Raw genomic sequence first — 20,240 nt, 5'->3', positions numbered from 1 at the left:
AACATTAATTTATGAATCCAATACTCCAATGAGTTTGCTATCAAATAACACAACTATATTATAGGTTATGGACGCTGGTTCCAGACATTCTCCCAACGATTGGGGCCACCACATAGGACTACATCGAGGGATTACTAAATATCAGAACCTCAGTTTTATCTGAATTTAGTTGGGGAGAGTTGGCTTTCATCCAGCTTGCTACCTTGATCAAAAATCCATTGAATTTCTCCTGGTGTTGAGAGATGTTGTCTTCCATGCGGATTATTAATTGTCACCCGCATAACCATACAATTGAAAGCCAAAAGAGGCAATCCAATATACCAAGGGCGCAATATAAATAATACATAAATATAAAATATATAATTTTTTTTTTTATTTTAAGAATGGGACTTAGAGCAGACCCTTGAGAAACACCATGTTCAATATTTTCCAAATCTGAGTGAAAAGTTGTCACCTGGACTGCCTGAGTTCTGTTTTCCAGGAAGGATTCAAACCATCTGAGTGGCTTGTCTCTAATCAGTAAAATAGCATGAGAGACTGTGTTGAAGGCGGTTGACAAATCTAGGAGGATGAGTGCTATTGAGCTTTGTTTGTCATTGGTAGCTGCCAGAGTACAATTTCAATGCTAAAGCAGGATCCGAATCCTGATTAAACAATCCAGTTTCCTCACTGTAATAAGCTGCTGTGTATTTACCCAACTTTCCAAGGTTTTCGCTAAAAACGGAAGGAGAGAGACAGGTTGATAGCTAGAAGAAATGCCGGGGTCTAGATTTCCTTTTTAAAGAGTGGAGTAACTAGACGTAACCAGGAAAGGCAGTAGGGGATGTCCGCGGGGTAGTGCACACGTTTCTACAATTCAGCTATTACAATGTGTACAAGAACCTTGGAATAAAGCAAGAAGACAAGATTGAGGACTGAGACTTGGACTGTATCTGTTCTTTTTACGTTTGTGTTTTTTTGCTCAGGCTGTCGACTGTTAACAGTGGAGTAACTAGTGCTGATTTGCAAAAAGCAGGTACCACATCCCTCTCCAAGGAGTTATTGCACAGAATAGTTATCAAAGGAGAGAAAAAGGAGGCTAACTCTTTTAAAATCCTAATAAGACATGGGTCGAGAGGAGAGCCCGACTTAATTATTTAAATTTTAGATATTGGTTCCTCCTCTGCGACCAGGCTAAAATCTGGCCAGTAATTAGATTGGATCAAGGTGCTCCTCATTTTATCTTCAGATTCTGCTGTCAGTGTGACTGATGATAAAAAAAATAGAAATTGTTTCTGAAAGGAATCTGCCAGTTTTGAACAAAGCATTGGCGTTTGGGTAGCCTTGGGGAAGTGCTGCGTACTTTTTACGAGAGTTATAGACCACAAAAAGTTCTCTGGCAGGACTGTTTGCGCAAATAATTTTATTATGATAATAATTACACCTAGAGGCTTTCACAATACCTTTATATATTCCAAGTTCTGATGTGTAAGTTTTTTCCCTGCCTCAGAATAATCATGTATCCAGACCCTCTCTAGCCTTTTACGCTTCCTTTTTGCCTGAGTCGATTCTTCAGAATATCAGGGAGTTGTCGTTGTTGTAAGCTGTGAAATACTTGGTTTAAGAGGCAGCACTTCACCTAGGGTTCCTTCATCCAGGTATTGAACTTGTTAAATGCATAGTCAACATTAGTATTTGACTGAATATCCGGTTTGGAGCTTTCTAAACAATCCCTTAGTCATGTGTTGTCCAATTTTGCTCGGGTACGTATGCAGGTGGAACAAATATCGCCTCCTGGTCAGATCATAACCCCGCCTCAACAGCATCCACCGTGATCAATCCCGCTCTGGCATACATGTGATCCAATCGATGCCCTGCCTGGTGAGTTGGCTGTTGGACAAGCAGCTGCAGCTCCCAAACCTAGCAGATATTGGCTATCTGAGACGTGGTAGTGTCCAAAATATTATCAAAATTAATGTTTAAATCCCCCAATACTACTACAGACTCAGTCTCCAAAAATGTTGTCGATACTACCTCTTGAAATGAACTAATAAATGTCATTACCGTACTCAGTGGTGTGTAAATTAATAAGAAATTCACTGAGCATTTATGATTTATTGATAATATGACACATTATTCTGTGTCTTGCACATGTACAAGCCAAGGGGAGCACACTCGTTTTTCTTTGCAGATAAAGGCGGCCCCTCACTATCAGGCCGGATCACATTGTGCATGACATACCCAGCCGGTACATCAGGCCCAGAGTCCTCTCTGATCCAGGTTTCTGTTATAAACAGACCATTCAGCTTGTTATCTCTTCCCAGCATGCGAGCATCAGCTGCATGTATTACCATTGATCTTGCATGAATCAAAGTGCATTTAATACTGTGTAAAGACTTGGTCTCAGTTTGTTCCAAAGAGTCACAGGGGGAGACCGCCCGGACTTTGCTAGTTGTTTCCCTACCTCAGTGACTGACTCTATTTTAGGTTTACTCGCACCTTTAGCTGCCACGAAGTGCTGGAAGCATTGTAAGGTGGAGCGGAGGTTTTGAAGGAGCACAGGAGAAACAGTACTTTCTGGAGAGCACCTCACAGATCAGAGGAACTTGCATGTGAAAGGCAGTCCTCTATTGCAAACTGGACCGCCTTCTGAGCCCTGGTCCCGGACTGGACCAGACGAGCTTTCATGTGGCTCGCCCCCGATCAGCTGTCCTAATGTAGCACGGCCTGCACATGGCCTCAGGAGAGAGGAGAAACACTAGAGCGCGCAGAACCAAAATAGCCGCTCTAGTGTGAGATGCAAACAATCGGAAAAATTGGTGGTTTTGTGATAAGAGCACCAGCCAAAGAAACAATGCTCCCACTGAGAGTTACAGTATACCACTAATCCCCCACCTCCAACAGGTTCATCTAAAAAGCCCTGCTACACCAATAACCGAGGCACTAGCCCATAATTGCAAGAATGCTATTGAAACTAGAACACCCACGAATTCATACAGTTGCAGACCAAAAATATTATCGATCTTACTTCCGTATGGGAGTGCTTGCAATGAGGGCAAGTAAACGAGCAGCGGCTTAAGTAGGTATTAGTTTATGCAGAATCACTTAATATGATTAAATGTGGAAGCAGGGCCTAGAAGTAAGATCTTCTTCTACAGTGAACATCATAACCACTGAACTGAACCTAGGCTTTCCTGTTTTTGTTTTAAACCTTTAAATACAGGTAAAACCCTACCAAAAGGGGTTATGCCGGTATCGGTGTAAACAGATGAGCACTGATCAACGCAGATTGCCCCAGACTTCCACCCTCAAAAGTGCCATCCAAAGAAAATGCAGTGAGGGAGAGAATTGCATTGTCACCTCTTACTGTAGAGGTGCAGACAGTGTGGCATTATTTTTAGAAGGCAGCAGCAAGGAAGAATGTTCCAGGATGAGTCTACTGCAATTTGATGTTCAGCAAGGTAATTAATAAATGTAGGATATTTGTTTCCTCTTACCCATCGTGGTTTATTAGGTTCTAAACACACTGCGTGATAAAAAATAAACACTACATTTTTGTAAACACAGGAGAAACGCTGTTTATGTATGCAATTTTGGGAGACAACCTTAAAAAATGACAAATTGTAAAACACAGGAAACAATATGCCCTTCTATGTCTGATACTTATCACAATTTCAGGAAGATTTCCTTTAAATATGTTTCTGTGTGAGAGAGACATTGATCACGTTTTGTCGCTAAAAGACTTTCAAGCGTTGAAGTTAGACAGCTGGCTAGCAGAAAGAGCCACACTGTGTCTCAACATCTGCACCTGCACTATGTGTACACATTATCAGCAGTCATGGCTTTGCTATCCAGCTATGTTTCCTGTGCCTGCTTATGCCAGAAACCCGAGCCACTCTGGGGAGGCTGGGCTTGTGGCAAATCTCGCTGACCTTTTATAGATTAGCTCCTGGCTTCCAGGACTAGACAACACAGCATGTTCTAGCTACTCCTTCACTTCTGCTGTTTTCTTGTTTTCTCAGCCTCCGATTTAATCCGCTTTGGCTGGCAATCACCGATGCCATCCTGTGGCTTTTAACAGTAGGAGGTAGACCGCAGGGGGCACCATACCAAGAGAGATAATCTGGACATGTTGTAGTTGGCATTGGAAGACCGCAGCAACAAAAAATCAGACTTGAGTAAGGCACTAGTAGTAAAAGTGTGAGACGCCTGATTTGCACGCAAGATGAGATAAATGGGGATCTGTGTCCAAGTAGCTGTCAAGCCCTTCTCATCATGTTTTATTTGACACCTTCGGTAAGGTGCTGCCTTTGGGACACTGCAGCTGCCATTTTGATACTACTAGGTGTAAATAATCTTTCAGGAGGAGTCCATAGTGCCCCCTCCCCTCTTCACCTATTGTTATGTAACCAATTAAAAATAATAGTCTGCTAAATGTAACCCAGCATTTTATTACAATATACACAGCCCAAGGCTCCACCCATGTAAGTCATATACCTCGATCCGCCCTCCAAAACCTGACTGCTGGGCTATAAGGTTATTGTCTGGTAGTCTATAGAGAAAAAAATTGATTGGCAACATGCGATTCAAACAGATATTCCCCTACCACCACCCCCACCACATCCTTCTAAACCATTCATAGCCATGTTTCCTCGTACAAGCTAAACAAATTGAGAATAACAAAAGCCAAACAATATGTGCTGACAAACAACACCTTCTACATAGCCAATTTCGTGCACTCCCACTCTTGCTTTGTGCACAAAGTCAAAAATGGGAAGCAGAATAGAAGACTTTAGATAGAATCAAGCAGAAAATGTAGCGCCTGTTGCATAAAAGTAAGAGGGAAGTTAGGAACAAGAGAACCTGAAGAGACTGGTGGCCAATCAAACCTGCCCCGACAACCTCCTTGCTTGCCTTGCCAAGCTGTCTCAGGCTGGGGTGTGGAGAAGATCCTGGTGTGCCAGTTGGGTCCCAAGGGATAAAGGGGCACCTCACCACCTGCACCAATATCTACCCCTTCGATGAACACCTGGCGGTCCCCTTAGTTGACTCATTTCAAGCACGAGCTGCACAGGTAATAGTGGAAGGAGGTACCCTGAACTCTTGAATGAGGGGACAACCTGCCGTTCTGTACCACATCCATTTAATGATTCTCCAAACACCGCGATTGAACTCCCAATGAAAGAGCGCCAACTCTGGAAGGAACCTCATGAATTGACCAGTCTCTGAATGTCCTCAAACTGCTACTCTCCTGTTGCAGACTAGAGTGAAGCAAGGCACCACCCCAAAATACGAGCTATAAAAATCAATATATTCAATAATCCCTTCCATTATTTTACCAAAATGTAGCCACTAGAAATTATAGAACATTGACTCCATCACCTTATTCTGTATTTTTATCATGTGCTTGTTAGCTGGTACAAAAGGAAACATTATGAGTCAAATACCAGCCATACCATTGAGAGATGTAGGCTCTTTAACGTTATGCAAAACATGATAACAAATTTAATTAAACCCTCCGTACCTCCATATCTAAACTAGTCGTTTTGAAGGACAAGGCTGACCTAGCGTGGTCCAGTAAAGTGATGCACAAATGAAAGAGTTAGAATCATGTAGTAGGAGCCAAGAAATTACTTATTCTAAGTTGCCCAAGAAGGGGTAAAGCCACTTTGCAGAGCAGCAAGGGTCTGAAATGCAGATGCCATATTTAAAAAATAATGACCTCCTATTTGCATTTCTTCCCAATCCCACTTCATTCCTCTATCCTTGATTATTCACGGTTTAACTGAATGAAAAAGTAAAGGTTTTTACTCTGAAAAGCCTCCCAAATTCACCCTTCGGTTGTTGATTCATTATGGACAAATTCTCTTACACCCTGCACTTACTGTCAGTCCCGCTCAATCCCCAATTCTCTCCTCAAAAACCCTCCACCACCGAGAACTGCCCTATGTTTTATTTTATTATCTTTTGTGAACTGTGACGTGATTGCCCTTTTTCCAACGTTTTAGTTTTGTTTTTTTACATAATGTCTGCTTTAATATTTTAGCACCTCAGGCCAAGAGTCGGATCTGTGTTAATATAAACTTCACTTATCCCGATTAACTCCTCTGATGAGGACTTCTTTGTCCTTCACGGGGAGAAGACCAAAGGATTTGATTGCCCCAAGCTTCATCATAACAATATACAAGGAGGGAAGTTGCGTCCATAGCTCTTTGTTACAAGAAATCATAATTTGTGCCTGGCTGTCTGGCGCTGGTGTTAGTAAAAGGTAGTAGAGTGGCGAAACTGCCTTCAAGCGTAGGTATGAGTGAGAGCTTAAAACCACATTGTATAGTGTGCCTTCGGTGCAGGCGCTACCTACTAAATAGGAGTTAACATGTTTCAGCTGTGCAGGACGTTCTGAAGGCCCACCTTCAGCTGGCTGTCTTTTTAGGAGATATGTACAATGGTGCAAGTCACTGCTGTTTTATATCCTAGAAATTCAGCCTCTTTTCCTTATAGGAATTTTCGTTATTAAAGGTACCCTACACATATTATACAGCAAGTCACTTTGCACATTACTAGAACATCCTGAGACAATTTTGTAACCTCAGAGCGCCACACTTTCTGCTTTTTATTCATTAATTTTTTTCCAGATGTATAGAGCTAAACATGCCACAGGAGGCATCACTGCACTGTGGATAAAACCCACCCTCCTGCCTCTAAAACAGCTCTTTTCGGGATATTATGTGTTTGCTTTCAAACATGCTTGGAGGACACCAGTGATGGTGTAAACGGTTCTAGGGGTCAAATTAATGAAGTATGTAAGAGACAATGAACGGGTGTTTGACATTGGCATTCACTGACACTTCAGTAACCGTGGGCAATGTACTCCGCTCCGCTAGTGAAGGTTGCAGAGATTTGGTAACTACACATTTAATTGAAAACACGTAATTCATGCAAGAATTCCCACTCTGCTACGCAGTGGAGTTACCTACAGTACCCACAAAGCTGTGGTAAGTCAACTTTACCTTTACATGCATAAAACCAATTCACAAAAGTGAACTTTGAAAAATACCAGGCAATGAGAGAGGTGATGATTTTGAGGTCACCCCTTACGTAGGGGAGGGCAAGCAGATGCCTTGAACACAAAGAGCATATCCTGCTGAACGATTTGGTGGTGGTCTCATTCTCCTAGGACCACCCCAAGCTAAGTTATAGGCAAACATACAATGCCAACCAAAGGCCCAGCAAAGCATTATGGGACGAGATTCTAGAGTTTAGTGAATATTATAGTATTAGCTCTCAGCTGAGCCTGGAGAGCCTGCCCCTTGAGGAATGTTTTGATATTGGATACTATAATATTCACTTCACTCCAGAATATTGTCCCATAATGCTTTGCAGGCCCTTTGGTTGGCATTGTATTGTTTCCCCATAACTGTGCTTGGGGTGGTCCTAGGAGGATGGGACCACCAAATCATTTCAGCATGATGTGCTCTTTGTGTTCAAGGCATCTGCTTGGTCCTCTCCCTAGGTTAGGAAGAACCCCAAAATCATCACCTCTCACTGCTTGCTATATTTTCATTTTCACTTTTGTGAGCTGACTATTTGTATTTTAGCATGTAAAGATAGAATGATTTATTGTTTAACTAAAAGCACTGCTTGCTATATTTTCATTTTTGTGAAATTCCTGTTTTATCAATACACCCAATTTATGCAAAACACAGAGTTCATTCAAAAATTCTGGATTAAGTTACTGCACCCACATTCCTTTGATACAATTGTACCTTTACATGCTACAAAGCATATAACCAATTCACAAAAGTGAGCATTGAAAAATATCAAGCAATGAGAGGTGATGATTTTGGGGTTCCCCCTAACCTAGGGGGAGGACCAAACAGGTGCCTTGATCACAAAGAGCATATCATGCTCAATGATTGTGGTGGTCCCATCCTCCTAGGACCATCCCAAGCAAAGTTATGGGCAAAAATACAACCCCAACCAAAGGCCCAGCAAAGCATTATGGGGCGAGATTCTAGAGTTTAGTGAATATTATAGTATTAGCTCTCAGCTGAGCCCGAGAGCCTGCACCTTTAGGAATGTTTTGATATTGGATACTATAATATTAACTGCACTCTAGATTAATGTCACATAATGCTTTGCAGGGCCTTTGGTTGGGATTGTATTTTTTGCCCAGAACTGTGTTTGAGGTGGTCCTCGGAGGATGGGACCACCACCAATTGTTCAGCATGATGTGCTCTTTGTGTTCAAGGCATCTGCTTGGTTCTCTCCCTAGGTTAGTGAGGACACCAAAATCATCACCTCTCTCACTGCTTTCTGTATTTTCATTTTCACTTTTGTGAGATGATTATATGCATTTTAGCATGTAATGATAGTTACTTGTCTTACCAAGGGTATGTGAGGTTTCTGTTTTATTAATTATGATGAGACGGAACAGAGTTTTGCTGAGCAGAATTCCCTGAGGTTATCATCAATTCTGCAGAATTCTGTGTAGTGGTACTCCGCCGACTCCGCCCATCCTTAGTCTTCAGGAGACAGACGAGGACTGTCACACACTTGCACACTAGGCAGGGGTCAGAGAATTACACACACAAGTGGTGAAACTCCATCCTCTTTGTGCCTGCTCATTTCCACGGATGACCGAACTGTTTTTACCATAGAAATTCTAGGTTGTGGTGTGTGCCCTGGGTGGACATTGGACAGTTAGTTACATCCTATTGAATTGCAGTCATAGGCTAATGCGCTGTGAGGACATCTAGTGACGATCTATGGTACTACATCCTTGTGCGCCTGATCTATGATACTACATCCTTGTGCGCCTGATCTATGGTGACACCTAGTAACGGCCTGTGGTATTGCATCATGTACTGCTGAGGCAGGAGGACCCTTATTATGCCTAACCATAATGAAAATTAGTAAGAGGCGGTACTTTATTGCTCGGCAACTCAACCAAATACTATCAAAGTAAATGAATGGAATAGATAACATTTTAAAATCTCGGTTTTTAATTGTATTTCCTGTTTATCATTTTTAAGCCCTTTTTATGCATAGTGTTTCTTATTGTAACATTCATAGATCTATGTTATTGTCTGCTTCACTGTGTCCAGTAGATCTCCTAGGATGAGGCAGATTATTTTTGAGTTTCTATGCTGAAAGCTTTTTGCGTCCTGGTTCCAGGGAATCAGTTTCCTGAAACTTCTCCAAGTGGGGCAGTGTAGGAAGGCATTGGATATTCACCTCGGAGCGTTACTCGCTGCTGCCAGACTGTCTTCTTTATGCTTGTGGTTTGATCTGTGTCTGTCACCGTCCATTTCCATCATGTGCTCTCTCAACCAGTAGTTGCTGTTGTCTCTGCTTTGGATTTGTTGATCCTAGTGAGACACTCTCCTATACCTGTAGTCTATGGCCTGCAGCATGGTTTCTAGCGCCAGGTGTCTCCCAGGGCATTGTGTAGGCCTTCTTAGGGGTCCATCCCACGCGCCTTCGGGAGGCATCTCCGCTCCTGCCTGTTTGTCTAACATGCGACACAATGCAGCGTTCGTTGCCTGAGAGGCAGACAGCAGGATCACTGACGCACAATTTGACTCTGAGGCATTGACTGGGCCTTCTGTTTTTTTTTCTCTCTAAAAACCATCTCCTCTCATCCTTCTTTTTCTCACAAGTCCTGTTTTTTTTTTTGTCCTTCCTTCTTTTATGTAACGTAATTTTTGTAAAAGCGATCTAAGAATTCAATAAACTAAATATGGGCAACGGAGGATTTTATGTTACTTGGGTGCTACCTTCTGCTGACGTCTATTAGAATAGGGAGTCTTCGCAAACTAATACTTTTATGACAGGTCAATGGACTTTCTGAACAGTAGCCACAAGTTCCCTTTCATCCCCCCTCCTCATCCTTCCGTTAACTTCAGCTTGGCACCAGGGGGTCACAGCTCCCTGCCAACAGTAGCCCCAGAAATCTGTCTTTACGGTGGACCCTTCCCTTTTGGGGACGTCTCAGGTTTTGGTTGACTTATTGTTTAAGAACATCATAGGGACTAACCAGGCCTTGCTACCCGAGTTCTCTTGAAGTCCCCCCACCCTCCTTCTCCCAATGCAGTTGGGTTTAGGGCATCATGGACTTGGTACATTGTCTTTATTCTTATCGGCACTTTGGCTGGATGTCCTTTTGTGAAAGATCGATGGGTAAATATCCACAAGGTCCACCCACAACAGGTTTCCATCAGTTGGTACTGTAAGAGAAGCGCTTGAAGCTGTGCTTTCCTTTGGACATTATTTCCGAGGCTCTACATTTCCCTCCAGTGTATGCATTCCTGCTAGTTTTCTAAAGTACAGCTCTGATCACTCACACCCCGGACCCAAGATACAAACCTCTCTCCATCTCTTGAATAAACCTACAGTGCTCCACTGTGCTACCTCGAAGACACGAGTGGATAAACCTAAGTCTTGGCTGACGGTAATCTGTGCAACGGCACATAAGGCCGGTGCCCTTTAACTTCTCCTCAAACTGATGAAAATGCCCCATTCTCGCACCTCCTCCCTCTTGTGAAACTGGTTCTCAGTGGCAGACCTTGGGCTCCACAGTCCCTGCTTGGCCCCTGTGGAAGGTGCTGCAGGGTGTTCTCTGTCCTGTTGCAGGATTCGTAGTCATTACTCGCCACTGTACTGTGGGGGCATAGGTTAGTTCAAGCCCCCTGTCCTCACATTTTATGTGATTGGTCACTGGATGGTGATGAATTTTCTGACACGAGTAAGCTGTCAACCGGACTTGAGCCCAGGTCACTCCTTATTTAAAACCTTCTAGACAGACCAGAGTGATATTGTAGCTCTAGAAGAGAGGGGAGGGGGTGAGGAGTTGGCCTGACGGCTAGGGCGGTGGACCTCGAATCTGGGAAACTGGGTTCGAGTCTCGGCAATGACGCTGAACATCCTGTGATTCTGGGCAAATCACTTCATCTCCCTGTGCCTAACAAAAAGGAATGTGTCCTCATGCAATGCAACTGGTGCTATGTAAAGCGCTCGGATACCCAATTCGGGTCAATTTCGCGCTATACAAAACTCTGTAAAATAAAAAATAGAAGTGTACCATCTGTCAGGTGTATCCTTGGGGGTGCTCACATGTTTACGTGTTTCCTTTTCGTTACAGATTGTCTTTGCCAAGGATGCACACTACGCCCTGGAAGATCTCTCGCACTCAGGCTATGAAGTGGTGGGACTGGACTGGACTATCTCTCCAAAGGAGGCTAGGTAAGGTGATCGCTAGGTGACGAGGTGGGATGGCTTCCACTCTAGCCAATGTTAACACTTGGTATAGCTTTTATGCAGCCTTGTGCCACCATACAGTTTCCTACTGTGGAGAAACGTTGCAAACAAATTTTGAAAAACAGTTATGTGACAGAGAATAGAACAGCCTTACATTTTTCTCTAAATTAAAGCACGTTGGGGTCAAGTGGGAGGGAGAGACCATGGCAGAGAAGGTCCAGCCCCCACCATCCCCTCCCCGAGCTCTCCTCTTGTTGTTACCAACGAGCATCTAGGTGGCAGCAACGGAGTCTTTGTGGCTGGTGAAATACCAATATCTAGGCTAGAAGATGGGCTTGTGCCATAAATTGCATTATGGGCCCATGCGGGCGACCTTCAGTCATGATCCGACAGTGGTCGTGGCAACTCAAATATTAGTGTGTAGCGGCACTTTTCCTCCCCTGATGCTTCCCGCTCAAATCTAAAGTCTGGTGATCTGTTAGTCTGGATCCAACTCTGGCCAGAGTTTTCATCCTTTAAATGTCAGGCTGGGCATAATTTGGCAGAGCTGCCTGTTGTGGAAAAGGCCGGAAGTTGCAATCAAATTTATTTGTGTTTTAAGTAACTGGTCTTTGTTGACAGCACAGTCAGCAGCAGTCCATGCTTCTTGAACAGGACCATCAGCAGCAGTCCATGCTCCTCTTACAGCACAGTGAGAAGCAGTGCATGCTTCTCTTATCGCACACAGCGGCAGTCCATTCTTCTCTTATAGCAGAGTCCGCGCCATTCAATGATTCTCTTATAGCAGTCCGCAGCAGTCCATGCTGCACTTACCGCACAGTGAGAAGCAATCCATGCTGATCTTACAGCACAGTCAGCAGCAGTCCATGCTTCTCTTACAGCAGTCAGAAGCAGTCCATGCTGCTCTTACAGCACAGTGAGAAGCAATCTATGCTCCTCTTACCGCACAGTCAGCAGCAGTCCATGCTTCTCTTATAGCAGTCAGCGGCAGTCCATGCTTCTCTTATAGCGGTCAGCGGCAGTCCATGCTTCTCTTACTGCACCGTCAGCAGCAGTCAATGCTTCTCTTACAGCAGTCAGCAGCAGCCCATGCTTCTCTAACAGCAGTCAGCAGCAGCCCATGCTTCTCTAACAGCAGTCAGCGGCAGTCCATGCTTCAATTGTAGCAGTCAGCGGCAGTCCATGCTTCTCTAACAGCAGTCAGCGGCAGTCCATGCTTCTCTTACTGCACAGTCAGCAGCAGTCCATGCTTCTCTTCCAGCGGTCCGCAGCAGTCCATGCTTCTCTTACAGCGGTCAGCAGCAGCCCATGCTTAACAGCAGTCAGCGGCAGTCCATGCTTCTCTACCAGCGGTCAGCGGCAGTCCATGCTTCTCTACCAGCAGTCAGCGGCAGTCCATGCTTCTCTTACTGCACAGTCAGCGGCAGTCCATGCTTCTCTTACTGCACAGTCAGCGGCAGTCCATGCTTCTCTTACTGCACAGTCAGCGGCAGTCCATGCTTCTCTTACTGCACAGTCAGCGGCAGTCCATGCTTCTCTTACTGCACAGTCAGCAGCAGTCCATGCTTCTCTTACTGCACAGTCAGCAGCAGTCCATGCTTCTCTTATAGCGGTCAGCGGCAGTCCATGCTTCTCTTATAGCGGTCAGCGGCAGTCCATGCTTCTCTTATAGCGGTCAGTGGCAGTCCATGCTTCTCTTATAGCGGTCAGCGGCAGTCCATCCTTCTCTTATAGCGGTCAGTGGCAGTCCATGCTTCTCTTACAGCAGTCAGTGGCAGCCCATGCTTCTCTTACTGCACAGTCAGCGGCAGTCCATGCTTCTCTAACAGCAGTCAGCGGCAGTCCATGCTTCTCTAACAGCAGTCAGCGGCAGTCCATGCTTCTCTAACAGCAGTCAGCAGCAGTCCATGCTTCTCTTATAGCAGTCAGCAGCAGTCCATGCTGCTCTTACAGCACAGTGAGAAGCAATCTATGCTCCTCTTACAGCACAGTCAGCAGCAGTCCATGCTTCTTATAGCAGTTAGCAGCAGTCCATGCTTCTTATAGCGGTCAGCAGCAGTCCATGCTGCTCTTATAGCGGTCAGCGGCAGTCCATGCTTCTCTTATAGCGGTCAGCGGCAGTCCATGCTTCTCTTATAGCGGTCAGCGGCAGTCCATGCTTCTCTTATAGCGGTCAGCGGCAGTCCATGCTTCTCTTACAGCAGTCAGCGGCAGTCCATGCTTCTCTTACCGCACAGTCAGCAGCAGTCCATGCTTCTCTAACAGCAGTCAGCGGCAGTCCATGCTTCTCTTACCGCACAGTCAGCAGCAGTCCATGCTTCTCTTATAGCGGTCAGCGGCAGTCCATGCTTCTCTTACCGCACAGTCAGCGGCAGTCCATGCTTCTCTAACAGCAGTCAGCGGCAGTCCATGCTTCTCCTATAGCAGTCAGCGGCAGTCCATGCTTCTCTTATAGCAGTTAGCGGCAGTCCATGCTTCTCTTATAGCAGTTAGCGGCAGTCCATGCTTCTCTTATAGCGGTCAGTGGCAGTCCATGCTTCTCTTACAGCGGTCAGTGGCAGTCCATGCTTCTCTTATAGCGGTCAGCAGCAGTCCATGCTTCTCTAACAGCGGTCAGCAGCAGTCCATGCTTCTCTAACAGCGGTCAGCAGCAGTCCATGCTTCTCTAACAGCAGTCAGCAGCAGTCCATGCTTCTCTAACAGCAGTCAGCAGCAGCCCATGCTTCTCTCTCTAACAGCAGTCAGCAGCAGCCCATGCTTCTCTCTCTAACAGCAGTCAGCAGCAGCCCATGCTTCTCTCTCTAACAGCAGTCAGCGGCAGTCCATGCTTCTCTAACAGCAGTCAGCGGCAGTCCATGCTTCTCTTACCGCACAGTCAGCGGCAGTCCAAGCTTCTCCTATAGCAGTCAGCGGCAGTCCATGCTTCTCTTATAGCGGTCAGTGGCAGTCCATGCTTCTCTAACAGCAGTCAGTGGCAGTCCATGCTTCTCTAACAGCAGTCAGCGGCAGTCCATGCTTCTCTAACAGCAGTCAGCGGCAGTCCATGCTTCTCTTACCGCACAGTCAGCGGCAGTCCAAGCTTCTCCTATAGCAGTCAGTGGCAGTCCATGCTTCTCTTATAGCGGTCAGTGGCAGTCCATGCTTCTCTAACAGCAGTCAGCGGCAGTCCATGCTTCTCTTACAGCGGTCAGTGGCAGTCCATGCTTCTCTTACCGCACAGTCAGCGGCAGTCCATGCTTCTCGAACAGCAGTCAGCAGCAGTCCATGCTTCTCGAACAGCAGTCAGCAGCAGTCCATGCTTCTCGAACAGCAGTCAGCGGCAGTCCATGCTTCTGTAACAGCAATCAGCGGCAGTCCATGCTTCTCTTTTAGCAGTCACCAGGCAGCAGTCCATGCCTCTCCGACAGCACAGCCAGCAGCAGTCCAAGCTTTTATTAAAGCACAAGAAATGTGCCAACTCTTAAATCCTAGCTGGCCGAAGCCGCTCTTACAGCACAGTCGGCAATAGTCCAGCGCGCCTTTACAAAGATGGAACCTGTGGAGGCCGCAGCAAAACAAGCTTCCGTCACATACAACATACTGTATACAGTTCATGCAAGTGCCCCCCTCAAACTATACTCCTGTGTGTAGCCTTGCACTCAGTGTGGGGTGGTTTGCCCTTGCACTACGGCTTGGGACCTGCTTCATCTCTACCACCGCTTTGTTTTCAGGATATGGTCGAGTGCTTAATTTAAGCCGGTGGTTGCAGGTGGGGACCACAACAACTCCTTCACGGGAACAGGCACTTATTCTTCCTCACTAGACTTTGACTCAGAGTGAGACAGGGAGAAACACACAAAGGGGTAGGAACGGGGAAGAGATACAGAAAAAACGTGACAATCGAGCAAGCAGGGACCTGTAACCGTGAGATAAAGGAGCAGGGAGTGACTCGTGGTGGCTTAAAGAGGCGTGAGGTGAAAGTAAGATGAGACCGCCTTTTCAGTGTGCACACTGACTTTCAATAGGGCTGAGCATGCGCTTCAGAGCGAATCTTTGTGCCCCGCTCTTATTCTCTTACAAATTAAGCACTGATATGCTCTCTCATTTTTTGGTGAGACTGGGTTGTGGTGGTGTGTTCATATGCTTTCTTGGGTGCTACGGGCTGTGGCTGCATTTCCCGAGTGTGTGACCTTTCCTTGCACACTTTTGCCATTTCTTGATTTTTTACCCTCTCTCCCACCAGAGTCATCCTTATATAAGAGAAGTGGGACTCGCCCCCTCCCCTCCCCCCACTCCCTCCCTGTAGCTGCTTCACCTTATGCATGAAGCAACATAAGATGTAATGTTACACATCGCTGAACTGTGTCTGTGATCACCTTGCCCGGTACAAACTGGTACCAGCAAAACCAAAAGGTGTAGCTGTAACGTGCTAACACGTGCAAGTACTTCATGCACAGATGCGATTCTCGACTCCAGGCTTCGTAGCTGTCGACCATCTTGGGTGGCGGTTGTTAACATTTTGACTTGTGTGAACCCCCACTGGAACTCTAAGGGAAGCCAGGAACGCTGGTCTAAGCATTTTCTATGATTTGAACCTCAAAACAAATATACAGAAACAAATACAGAAATATTTTAATTCATGAACCAAAAAATAAAAATAAAAAAAATGTGACTTGAAATGTATAGATTTTCAAAATGTTTTTTTATTTGTAAAAGACCAGGGGATATGCTAGACGTAACCATGTCACTTTGTCTCTTTTGCCCCCAATCCATGCTTTCTTTTTTCGGCGTTTGCTAGTTCTTCAATTGAGGCAAAGGGTCGACCTTACTACTCTTTGCTGTAGCTGCACTTCTCCCATAAATGAAACTAAAACGTTTAGTCTCCGATTACAAATCGCTTCACATTTACTAAGAGATTTAATTTTTAAATGTTGTATTTTTTTATCTGCATATACATTTGTGAGCCCCGGGTTCAGATCTGCTGGTCTGGGTGAACTAGAAGCACAGAGGACATACTGGACACGTGACCCTTCCTTGGCCAGACATCCTCTGTCGCGTGCAGAGCCTACACATCGGAGACCCAAATCACTTTTTACAATATCAATCAATCCATATTTATTTCAGCTAATGCACCATGCAAAAATAAATACATCCCTATAAAAATAGACCAACAGTTGAATAATTAGAGAATACAAAAGCACCAATCAAGAAGAATAGACCGTGCACAATCAATCAATCTTTATTTGACAGTTGAGTCATAAAAGCACATTACAATCATAACATAAAACAGTTAATAAATTATCTAAAAAGAATTAAAATTACAATTAAATCTCTAAGCAACCCTCGAATACACTTTTTAAAACCAATCCAATTACTCTAGATTAGCGTAACACAATTCAATGGACATACTGTTATTGTTACCAACCTGGGTTTACGAAATACAGATGTTTTAAGAGGAATTAACCTCATGCCTCAAGGCTTTTGACCGTATAACCACAGGCCCACCCTAAAAACTTAGCCACAGCTATACAAATTGGGGGAGCAGTATCTGTGCACAAAATACGTAGGGCAATCTCATATCTCCTAGTGCCCAAAGATCTGCAAATAGGCTTTATCCAAAATTTCCGGGGTGCTGCATACATGGGACAAAAAAACAATAGATGTCCTATGGATTCACATTCCTCAACACATCTATAACACTTGTCATTTTTGTTTTGATGACCCCCCCCCCCCCCCCCCCCCCCCCCCATCCAGAGGTAAATTCAGCAACGGGTAGGGTACTCACCCGCAGCTGAAAATACAACTTACGATCAAGGGTCTTTTCGATTATGTCCCAATACCTCTCTAGGGATGGGCGAACTTTTAAATCGAGAAAACGACTTGTTAGATGGGTAGAGAGTCCTTGTGTAATTTCTACCTTGAAAGCCCATTCCCAGTACATTGTTTTCAGCTTTTCCTTTGAAGGGAAAACAGCATTTAATGGGTCATTCCAAAGATCAATCAAGCCTATACTACCCAGAAGAGATTTAATCACACGCAGCCAATGTATTTTGTGAAACAAATCTGATTTTATTACATCCGTAAAGCCACTCCTATAATGGACAAGTTCTTCTGTGCACCAGAGCCGACGCCAATAAAGTATTGGACGAAGCTTCACAAGATATTCAAGTGGCTTTTTACCAAGGTCCAATAATAAAGGTCGCAGTGGTGTGCTTGAAGGGAGACTTGTAATCTTGCGTAAAAACGCATTTTCAAGCACCGTCAGGCTGTTCAGATTGCCAAAACCCCAGAGCTCAGCCCCATATAGGCATGAACTCAGAACCGTTGTCCCATAAACTTCTAATACTGGTGAAATTGGCTTTGTGAAAGAGGTTTTAAATCTTGAAAGAAGCGCACTTGATTTTTGTTTGTGTATTAATGCGGCACGGTCTAGTTGGCAGCCCCAACGCACATCTTTCTGCAAAGTAATGCCCAAGTAGGTAAATGAGGATACCTCCTCCAAGGGTAAATTATTCATGTAGATCCTTCCCTTATGTGATTAAGGACATGAACTTGTTTTTTTCAGTATTAACTACCAGGCCCCTCACTTTGCAGAACTCTTTAAAACACCCAAGTGCCTTTTGTAGACCACTTGGGGTCTTGGAGATAATCAACATGTTCGAGGCATGTGGGCTGCTGAATTCATATCTGTGCATAGATCGCCGCCTAGTGTTGGGTCCGGATGTTTGCACGTTGTTGTCCTGGAAGAGTCTTCGAAGTATCCTTGGATAGGTGACTCCTCCCCTGGACTACAGTGCGCATGGGCATCCTCTCCATCCTCAGATTGTTTTTTTCCGCCATTGGGTTCGGATGTGCTATCTTAGCTCAAGTTAGGAAAATATTTTGTCGAGGCAAAAAGGCCTTTAGTTTGCGTCGGTACTGTTTATCGATCGGGTTTCGATACAATTCTGTTAGTTTACTAACTTTCAGCACCGACTTTTTTCGCATTTACCTGTCCATCGACTACTTCGACGATGGAATCGAGGACGCCATTCAAAAGGTGTCCGGTATGCAATGCGAAGTACCCACACATCGACGTCCATCCGGTGTGCAACAAATGCCTTTCGCCGGACCACGACGAATCGACATGCATGGCCTGTGCCCGGTTCCGTTCTAAGAAGACTCTACGGAATCGACGAGCGGCGAGACTCGAGGCGCAGCACGCGGCACCGGCCCCAACAGACATCTTCAACGAGGCCGAAGACGTCGAGGAATTAGAAGTCTTGCCCTCCAGTCCCGTTTCCGAACACGACCCCGGATCGGACGAGGTAGACGAGTCACTCTTCCACAGAGGTGAAGACGACACCGAGGTAGGAGACGACGAGGAGGCCTTAGGGGCCGAAGAGAGTAGCTCCAATGATGAACAAGGCCTACCTGTTCAAACCGAAGAAACACCAGTGCCACAGCCTATGGCTCCGGTCGAGGGATCGCCTTCGGGCCTTACCCGAGACCCATCCCGCAGTTCTTCGGCCCCGCCCTCGGGCCCGGCCTCGGACGTTCAGCGGCAGCCATTACTGCATAAACAAGCTGGTTTCCCTACCGCAAAACCGAAAGCTGCTCCGGTTCCACCGAAACTGAAAGTGGCGCTGGTCGGATCGAGGCCTTCCACGCCTTCGACGCCAGCGCAACGCGTCGGCACCGACCGCACCAAGAGAGACTTCGGTGCCGAATTTGAAGCGGGCGACGTTGGAGTCGACAAACGGAAAAAGGCCATCGGCACCGACAAACCTGCTCGGCTACCGGCACCAACGACACCGAGGGCCGTAACGCCTGCTGCGTCTCGCATCGCTCCCTCGACGACACCTAAGCCTCACGTATCGAAGACTTCGACGGTGATCTCTGCACCTCGACTCGAAGAACCGCCGGCGCCGAAAAAATCCACGCCCGCCTCTACGAACCTGGCCGGTGCCAAAGCCTCAAAGGCGCCCCAAGTACGACCTGGTGCGACGCAAGGCAGCAAAACCACGGTTCCGGTTCGGTCGGAGCTCCAGCAGCCTCTTCGGTGCCGGCCAACATTACCTTCGGCTTGCCTCCGTCGACAATCCCAAAAATGTTCCAACTCAGGACACGGGTCACCCAAACTACGGTCACACCTGCTGAGACGTCTCCGGCACGCGTCATCGACGCCGACACTGGCAGGATGATTCTCCACGACCGAAGGATAACTTCGGAGCCGCCACTGGACCCTTTCAGGATCCGACTAAAAAGGAAGTTGCCTGTAGAATCAGAACCTCTCCTTTATGAACCCTTCCATTCATCCTACCAGGATCCACACCGGTTCTCCCCCACACGCTCCGACACGGATGCATTGGAGGACTACATGGATGACCAAGTCCCCTACCATGTAGACACAGACCCTGATGACCAGCAGGACCCTGATCAAACTTGGGGCGACCCTGCAGACCCCAGTGCACCTCTCGATGCACAGGACCAACAACTCTATGGGGCAAAAACATCTCCTACGGAGGATACTGCGGCGTTCAACGCTCTTATTGAACGTGCTGCAAATAACCATGGGGTACAGCTTCACTCTGATACCATCGAAGATGACTCTCTAATGGACACCTTTGCATCCTCAGAAAGAAATGTAAAGACTCTGCCAATGTTGAAGGGGGTCCTCAAACCAGCTAAGGACATTTTCAAGGAACCCACCAGGGCACGAGTGATAAACCCCAGGATTGATAAGAAATACAGATCAGCACCTGGGGATCCTACTTACATCAGAGGCCAATTACCACTCGACTCCATCGTCGTAGCGAATGCACGCAAGAGGGCACACTCGCAAACGACAGGTGACGCTCCTCCCCCGGACAAAGAGTCCAAAGTGTTAGAGACCTCTGGCAAGCGAGTTGCCGCCCAAGCTGCCAACATATGGCGCATAGCCAACACTCAAGCGCTCCTTGCTCGCTATGATAGAGCGCACTATGACACACTGGAGCAAATATTCCAACATCTCCCTGACCAGTTCAAAGAAGGCGCAGAAA

At 46.0% G+C, this 20,240-nt stretch overlaps 1 protein-coding gene across 2 annotated transcripts in view; it reads left to right on the top strand.

Moving 5' to 3' along the window:
• UROD (uroporphyrinogen decarboxylase) overlaps nt 1–20,240 on the top strand; it is a 149,645-nt gene that overhangs the window by 91,113 nt on the left and 38,292 nt on the right. For both annotated transcript variants that reach the window (XM_085602811.1, XM_085602810.1), the window contains one exon: nt 11,123–11,223. In XM_085602811.1, the coding sequence (XP_085458937.1) occupies nt 11,123–11,223 (101 nt within the window). The remainder of the gene's footprint in view (nt 1–11,122; nt 11,224–20,240) is intronic.

The sequence above is a fragment of the Triturus cristatus genome, chromosome 4_2 (genome assembly GCF_964204655.1).
Source record: "Triturus cristatus chromosome 4_2, aTriCri1.1, whole genome shotgun sequence".
Classification (NCBI taxonomy): domain Eukaryota; kingdom Metazoa; phylum Chordata; class Amphibia; order Caudata; family Salamandridae; genus Triturus; species Triturus cristatus.
This window is presented reverse-complemented; position numbering and strand designations above follow the sequence as displayed.